Raw genomic sequence first — 7,500 nt, 5'->3', positions numbered from 1 at the left:
TCCGGAGTGTGCAATCAACCGGGCACCGACCGTTTCTCCGACGAGCACCGTCAGATTGGGAGCCATAGCCATCATTCGAGCCTTCAGGTAGTCGCTCAGATGGGCACGATACTCGTTGATCGATATGATCTCATCGCACAGATTCTGGATGTTAAGAATGTCCTCATCCGATATTTCCGTACCTGTAGCACCATGAATATTTACGAATAAATAATCCGCTCTATTTGGCTCGTCATGGATCGTTTACCTACCCATAGAAATTTCAGCCGCTTCTTTCACTTTCTGTTCCAGCTCTTCCATCAAGATGTCCGACAGATCCGTATCCGCCATGTTATCTCTCGTACCGACGAGTTTGATCGTCTTAATATACACCACGTTGTCGGTAAGAATCTTTCCCAGTTCAGGGAAATGCCATCCGTACCTTCACAAGAAGACCCAAAAGAATGCGTTCGTAATGCCTTGTTCGTTAAGTGTTGTGGACCTCTTCCCTTCTTACCATTCACGCACGCGCATCATATAGTTGTTCAGCTCCTTGTCCAAATCATCCAGCAGATTTTGGGCCTGCACGATCATCGTATCGATCTTGTCGGGCGAGAACTTGAGCTTGTAGCGGGATAGTGAATGAGCTAAACCCAGCGACATGGCCGTCATTTCCTTCTTCGGTAGTCCTGAGAGCAGATTCTCCGATTGGCTGCGAATGCAACGCATCAGCTCTTGAACCGATGTGTTGGAAACGCACTGTAGCGACAGTTTGTCCTTGATGGCATTGCCCAGCTTGGCATCGGCCACCAGTAGCTGTTCCTGTACATCATCGACCACCAGTTTCTTCAGCACCTTCTTGAGCGATTTCGAGACCTTACCCTCAACCGCGGCGGTCGCCGCAGACAGGGCCTCAGTTGTGTCGGCAAATTTTTCGAAATGCTTCAATTTAACGCTGAAATTTAGAGATGGAGGAATTAGATAGTGTTCTTTTGACACAAGACCTACACCCGGCGGCATACGATAGTTGATGGCAGGATGTGCATAAAAGCAAAATTTACGACAAATCTAGATTCTTCACGACGGTAAGGTGAAATTTTATGCATGGATTGCTATTAGACGCGTCTTAAAATTCAATCGCTTCACTTCCACGATCAAACGGAACTAAGCGTCTGTAGGGTAGAAATCGTGGGTCAGGGGACACCGAACGAAACTTACATTTTGCTGGCCTTCTCTGGCGATTCAAACTCCAGATACAGATTGTCGATCTCTTTGAATTTGTTGTTGTCTAAAAGCTGCAAAGACAAAAATGATCCGCTTTATAACCTCCGAAACATGATGGGTGTCCACGCGCGTCGCCTTCAAGAGCATCACGGTCGCCGGGTACACCGGGAGAGCTCTGGATCGGTAAACTTACCTTGAAAATGGCATAGCCTGCCGGCGTTTCGTAGAGAACAAACATTTTGGCCTATTTCCTAAACGAAACCTAAGCGCGGTAAGCAGTTTTCACTCCGTTTTAACGCGAATTTCCAAAAGGTTGACCGCGCCGCGCACACACTTCCAAATCGTTTCGAAAACGTGCTCGCCGTGACAGTCGATTTGACAGTCAACTTGACAGTCTCGGAATTCAGGGAGTGTTCTACACACTGTAAACACTGAAATAATTTAATTTTCTGCTCGTTTTGCGCTAAAGTTTACTTATTTAAATTTTCTGTATAATTTTATCAAAAGGCACCTCAATTTTCTGTACTCAGTAGCCTGGATTCGCTCTAAAAAGCCTTGGACGCTCATAGGTTTTGACAAGGGCTTCGCAAAATCATAACATTGAGAAATCTGTCAGCTGGGTGGGAATTAGAGGATCCGCGGCTGGTTGCTGAATTTTCTTTGCGCAGGAAAATCCTTTGCGAAGCAAGTAGCGATGTTGCGCCTATTTGCCAACACTCTGGTAAGCTGCCCGCAGAGGTCCTTGACCAGTGGCTTCCTGTGGCATCGGTAGTTTTGTTGTGATGGCCAGTATTACATAAGTTCCCCCGGTACTTGCAGAGGACTGCGGCGGTACGGCCGCTCAGCACGTCGGCGGTGAAGATGAGCGACAACTTGTTCGTGCACCGCGATACTCCCGAGGATAACCCCAGCATCCCGTTCGAGTTTACTGCCGAAAACCAGAAGGTACTGGCATCGCTGAACCTGCCCCTAGAGGAATGCGCTATCGTACTAATTGAGCGGATCCCGCTATTCATTACAGCGTGCTGAAGCCATCCTAAACATCTACCCGGAAGGGCACAAACGCGGTGCTATGATCCCACTGCTGGATCTGGCCCAGCGACAGCACGGATGGCTGCCAATCTCCGCCATGCACAAGGTGGCCGATATTCTGGGACTGGCGCATATGCGTGTGTACGAGGTGGCCACTTTCTACACGATGTTTATGCGCAAACCGACGGGCAAATACCACATCCAGGTGTGCACCACCACACCATGCTGGCTGTGTGGATCAGATGAGGTTCTAGCGGCCTGTAAGGTATGCAGCACCAGCTTCTTTTGCTTGCTTGTCTCTAAAGCAACGTCTAATGAATGCATTTCTTCCGTAGAAACATCTCGGAATCGGTGTCGGAGAGACGACGAAGGATGGCTTGTTCACCATCTCGGAGGTGGAGTGTTTGGGTGCCTGTGTCAACGCCCCAATGCTAGCCGTTAACGATGATTACTACGTTAGTATTACCGCCGGATAGTGTTTTATGATCCTATTGATAACAAGCGTTTGCTTCACTCAATCGTAGGAAGACTTGAGCGTGGCCGATACGGAAGAAATTCTGGATAGCCTAAAGCAAGGAAAGAATCCGCGCCCTGGTCCACGCAATGGCCGATACGCGTCGGAACCGGTCAAGGGGCTTACATCGCTCACGGAAGAGCCCAAGGGTCCTGGCTTCGGTCTGCAAGCGGGACTATAAAGCTAGCTTGTTGTAAACTACCGCGTGATAGTTAATGGAATAAAAAGGCAAAAACCATAATTCGATGGCGAATGTCCGCATGGAACCAGAGTAGTGCGGATTTCGTAAAATTGGATTTTAGAAACCGCAGATTCCTTCCCAAAAATCGTGCGTGCATGCGTATGTGTGCGCCTCCAGGCCGTGGCGACGTAAACATAGGCGCTGTCAAAATCACGACGTCAAAGTCCGATTTTTTTGTTGCGTGTTTGTTTGCAAAATTACCAGAAAAGAGAAACTTGGTCCCCCGAGGAAACCCCTTTTTCGTTTTGTCGCACCGCCCGGATTAAGCACCGATTGCCCTAATTGCACAATGGCAGGCTCTGCCTTAAGAAGATTGATGGCCGAATACAAGCGTAAGTAGCTGATCCAGCTGTGCGGTTAAAGCCAACAATGGAACAGGCTGCCCCGTGCCTCCGCAGAGAGATGTAAAGGTCGTCGTGGGCTACGTTGCACAATAATGATGCACGGTCACGTTCCGTTATCGAACCGTATGTTATGATAAAATGCTAATTTGCCATTCCTTGTCCTGCGTATCGTTGCTGTGCCAGAACTCACGCTAAACCCTCCGGAAGGCATCATTGCGGGTCCCATCAGTGAGGAAAACTTCTTCGAATGGGAAGCACTTATAACGTAAGTTGCCTCTACTGCCCTTGTTTGCTGGTCTGTCTTGACCTTGCTGGCTGGTTGGCTTTCATTTCAGTGGACCAGAAGGCACCTGCTTCGAGGGTGGCATATTTACAGCAAAACTCGTCTTTCCTCCCGACTATCCGCTCAGTCCGCCTAAAATGAAGTTTACGTGTGAAATGTTCCATCCAAATAGTAAGTAGTACGCTCAAGCAGAGCAGCGTCTTTTTTTTACTTATGTTGCCTAATGCTCTTCCCTTTGGCGCTATTTAGTTTTTACCGATGGCCGCGTTTGCATATCGATTTTACATGCACCCGGAGACGACCCACTAGGTAAGCTGGTGTTACCAGAGCAAATTTGTGAACCTTTCTTTACTACTTTCGTATTCAATCTCTTATTTCAAAGGATACGAGCTATCCGCGGAGCGGTGGAGCCCTGTACAGAGTGTGGAAAAAATCTTGCTAAGTGTAGTCAGCATGCTGGCAGGTAAGGACAGGCCGGGACACTAATCAATGATTCCTCGAATACCGAACTTAATGAGTTTATCTGCATTTTATGTCCCTTTCCAGAACCAAACGACGAGTCCGGTGCTAACGTTGATGCAGCTATCATGTGGCGCGAGAATCGAGAAGAATTCAACAAAATTGCCAAGCGGATCGTTCGCAAAACGCTCGGTCTCTCCTCATAGGACGAGCGGAACTCGCGACGGTGAGGGAACTGATCGAGAGTCAACGAACAATCGATGGGACGCAATGGAAGGGTGTAGAGCTGTATTTTGTTATGTTGTTTATGCTATGTTGGGGCGGGTGACTGTGGATGTGCATTGTATCTTTGATCAAAATGCTTAAATATCATTAAAAACAAGGAAGCGTTTTAGAAGAGATTGCAATTTGGTTTTCGTGTTTCGTTTCCGTTGCTCCAGCGTTGCTTCATTGCAGGCCCACACATTTCGGTTCCTATGATAAGGAAATGTTACAGAAAAGGGGGAAAAACAATAATAAATTTAAATAGCTAATTAAATCATTCCCTGTTTAAATGTTGGTACCAGAAGTGTTAAGGTCCGGGAGCAGTTGCTTGCTAGTCTAGCTTTGGAAAAGCGGTCATCACAGTCCGGCAGCTAGCAATGAAAGTGAATGCTCGCCACTTGCACCCATCGTTTGCATCGATGCATGGAATTCGCGAGTATGGAAAGTGACAAGTGGGACATCAGCACGTATTTGAGAGCATCACGTGTGCAGGTCCAAAACCAGAACCATTCCGCGCATTACCAGCGCCGTCCATGCACATGCCGGAAAAAGAGACGAAAAACAAACCTTTCGCTAGTGAAAGCGCTACCAAAACTGTCGCCACAACGCTTACGGCACGTGAAACTGGCACAATTCAACCGATCGGTTTCAAGCCTTTGTCACCCTGGCTTCAAGGTATCGAAGGTAGACGAATGTTATACGCCTTTTTGTGACTTGCTAAAAGACTTTTTCATTGACCAAAAATTGGTGGTTTCAAATCAATCTGCATCATTGTGATTTCTGGCCAATCTGTGCCACAATTTAAAACAAGATGAATCATGTTTGATCCATCAGCACCTCAGAAAACGCCTTCTCTGTGACGAAAAAATCAATTCCGTTCCGAATTGGCCATCCTTTTCTCTTCGCAAACAAAGCATATTGTCCATATGCAGCGTGTTATCCCACGCTCACCGCAAGACGCAAACACCGAGCAGCATGATCATCGTACATTCTTACCACCTGCTCTACCCACCAGAATCTCACAAGCGTACGAGTATGCCGAGGACGGCAAGGCGGAATGCGAAGATTTGAGATGTGTGGGGAGTGGTGGAATCAGCGGTACATCCCGAGCCATTGGCCACTGCGAGAAGATGGAGAGAAAGAGATATGGGGAACCGTTAGAATCAAGCTTATGGCCTGATGACGGTGGAACCACACTGAAGAAACAAACATTAAAGCGAACGAACGATGGCGAACGAACGAGCTGTGAACGAGCGAATCGAAGGCGCAGCAGCACGACCAACCGATAGCCAACCGCCGATACCATCATCGATCTGGCGCGTGTTGCGGAACTCCCTTCCGCTATGGTGCTTCTGGCCGTGGCGGTAATGTTAGTGGTGGTGGTGGTGGTGGAGATGGACGGCCAGAGCCACAGCAAAATTGTGTCATGGGCCGCTTTCTTCCGATCATCCGCACAGTTGGTCGCCAGTCTTCGAGGAGAAAGGTACGGTTTAGTTGTGTTCTCGATGTGCTCATCGCATCGCAAGACGTGGGCATAGTTGGATTGAACCGTGTTGGACCGCATTGGTTTAGTCCTGTGAACTTGAACTTATCAGTGATCGTGTGCACATATATTTTGTTTAAAAAATCCCTGATTCAATAACCAAACGAACGTTTGTTCTGGTAGAACTGCTGTGTGGTTAGTGATCGCGAGCTTACACAGAAAATTGCGCCAAGCGTGGCTATACCAGGGGTCACACGCTGCGTCTCCGTACTTGGGGAAAGGGACAAGCGGGGGTAACGCGGAGAGAATAGATCGTAATTTACTATTTTAACGGTAATTAGAAGAAGCGAACGGTGCAGAAGGCAGATCGAGCACATGCGTGTGAACAACTGGTTTCTGCGCGATGAAGTAACAACCGCGCATCACGCTGAGTAGGCCGGAAAGTGGTTTCTATGGCGAACAACGTAATGGGATTACATACGATGGATGGATTGTAGCACGGATGTTTTTTTTTTATTTTTTGTTTCCAAAAATTGACGTCAAACGTTTGAGGAAAACAAATATCAAACAAAAGACTTCAATGATTGACAAGCGAGGAACGCATGCATATCTATAGTTGATATTTGGTACGGTTGATCAAGTGATCCTTCCCTCCGAATGTATGTGAATGGCCGTGATCACGTTTCGCAAAAAACAGTTAGCAGCGTTTATTCAAATGGTACTCCAGATTATGGCAGCAATTATACGTGCGCACGTGGTTGTGTGCCAAAAAAAAAACGGAAAATTGAAGGGAATCATAATGGAGCATTAATAAGATAAAAGCTCAATTGAAGCGAACAACGGTTCCACTGGTGTTGCCAATAACAAGGTTCCGTTGTCCATTACGTTGCCCTACCACCCATCGTCAGTATCACAGCATGAGAACTGCTAATCGACCAATTTGTGGTTGGCCCTCATGGGTAACGGTAACGGTGGCTCGATCTGCACTTCATTTGCCGGCGAATGCATTATGCCGCCTGTTCGCTCGAAGCGCGATCTTTCGAGATGCAGAATGGTTCATTTAGAATTCTTTGTTAATGAACCTGTGAGCCTATTGAAGCATTTTAGCTGCTCCAGTTAGCGGTAGTTAACCGCAACGATTAGCACCGTTAGCAACTGTGAGTTGCTGCTGCTGCTGCTGCTGCTGATGGGCGCTTAATTGAGATGGGCGTGATGGAAGAAAGCGAAAATCATGGTCCGCTGCGTGCAAACAAGATTCGGCACAATTTGGAATTCATTTGTCATGGTAAAATGCTAATATGTTGATCCGGTATCGCGGCCACACTCGAGATTGCTGTTCAACGCATGCTCGCGGGTGAAGGGGTGGATAACGAATTCATTCACTCGAACGAACTGGAAGATCCTCCATCGCGCCTGCACATTATGCTCCCGGGCCGGAGTGGGTGGGTGGGTGGACGTTCCGATACGGAAATTTCGTGAAAGTTTTGAGAAAACATGCGTACATGTGACCTCCTTTTCCTCCGTGGTTTGACCGGGCCACCAAGAGACCGGGCGGTGCGCGAACGCACATCGATCGTCACCAGAATCGATACGCCACGGCTGATCACGATGCGTTCGCTTCGGAATGTCTCCGTTTCTCCCGCGGTGCTTTCGCCTTCCGATTTTCTTCGCGAACAC

At 47.8% G+C, this 7,500-nt stretch overlaps 3 protein-coding genes across 3 annotated transcripts in view; 2 read left to right on the top strand and 1 right to left on the bottom strand.

The window, feature by feature from the left end:
• Positions 1 to 1,560, bottom strand: part of LOC126570381 (nucleolar protein 58) — a 2,921-nt gene extending 1,361 nt beyond the window's left edge. Inside the window, exons 1-5 of the mRNA XM_050228108.1 lie at positions 1,397 to 1,560; positions 1,198 to 1,274; positions 497 to 934; positions 252 to 421; positions 1 to 182 (exon numbers count right to left, since the gene is read on the bottom strand). The exon at positions 1 to 182 is cut by the window's left edge and continues 49 nt beyond it. Coding sequence (XP_050084065.1) covers positions 1 to 182; positions 252 to 421; positions 497 to 934; positions 1,198 to 1,274; positions 1,397 to 1,441 — 912 coding nt within the window. The 5' untranslated portion in view covers positions 1,442 to 1,560. The remainder of the gene's footprint in view (positions 183 to 251; positions 422 to 496; positions 935 to 1,197; positions 1,275 to 1,396) is intronic.
• A 204-nt stretch (positions 1,561 to 1,764) lies between these two features.
• On the top strand, positions 1,765 to 2,990 carry LOC126574084 (NADH dehydrogenase [ubiquinone] flavoprotein 2, mitochondrial). The gene is made up of 5 exons (XM_050234042.1): positions 1,765 to 1,924; positions 2,023 to 2,148; positions 2,225 to 2,500; positions 2,571 to 2,690; positions 2,760 to 2,990. Exons 1-5 carry the CDS (start codon positions 1,898 to 1,900, stop codon positions 2,928 to 2,930), a joined length of 720 nt encoding a protein of 239 aa, XP_050089999.1. The 5' UTR covers positions 1,765 to 1,897; the 3' UTR covers positions 2,931 to 2,990.
• Positions 2,991 to 3,156: 166 nt separating this feature from the next.
• On the top strand, positions 3,157 to 4,614 carry LOC126580935 (ubiquitin-conjugating enzyme E2 G2). The gene is made up of 6 exons (XM_050244286.1): positions 3,157 to 3,322; positions 3,518 to 3,599; positions 3,670 to 3,788; positions 3,867 to 3,926; positions 4,000 to 4,080; positions 4,164 to 4,614. Exons 1-6 carry the CDS (start codon positions 3,280 to 3,282, stop codon positions 4,280 to 4,282), a joined length of 504 nt encoding a protein of 167 aa, XP_050100243.1. The 5' UTR covers positions 3,157 to 3,279; the 3' UTR covers positions 4,283 to 4,614.
• The last annotated feature ends 2,886 nt before the right edge of the window (positions 4,615 to 7,500 follow it).

This window comes from Anopheles aquasalis, chromosome 2, assembly GCF_943734665.1.
Source record: "Anopheles aquasalis chromosome 2, idAnoAquaMG_Q_19, whole genome shotgun sequence".
Taxonomy (NCBI): Eukaryota; Metazoa; Arthropoda; class Insecta; order Diptera; family Culicidae; genus Anopheles; species Anopheles aquasalis.
This window is presented reverse-complemented; position numbering and strand designations above follow the sequence as displayed.

Coding starts and splice junctions, on each gene's coding strand:
- LOC126574084 (XM_050234042.1), top strand. CDS start 1,898: ATGTTGCGCCTATTTGCCAACACTCTG. Junction 1,925..2,022: donor GCCTATTTGCCAACACTCTG/GTAAGCTGCCCG, acceptor CGGTACTTGCAG/AGGACTGCGGCGGTACGGCC. Junction 2,691..2,759: donor CCGTTAACGATGATTACTAC/GTTAGTATTACC, acceptor ACTCAATCGTAG/GAAGACTTGAGCGTGGCCGA.
- LOC126580935 (XM_050244286.1), top strand. CDS start 3,280: ATGGCAGGCTCTGCCTTAAGAAGATTGATGGCCGAATACAAGC. Junction 3,789..3,866: donor TGAAATGTTCCATCCAAATA/GTAAGTAGTACG, acceptor GGCGCTATTTAG/TTTTTACCGATGGCCGCGTT. Junction 3,927..3,999: donor ACCCGGAGACGACCCACTAG/GTAAGCTGGTGT, acceptor CTTATTTCAAAG/GATACGAGCTATCCGCGGAG.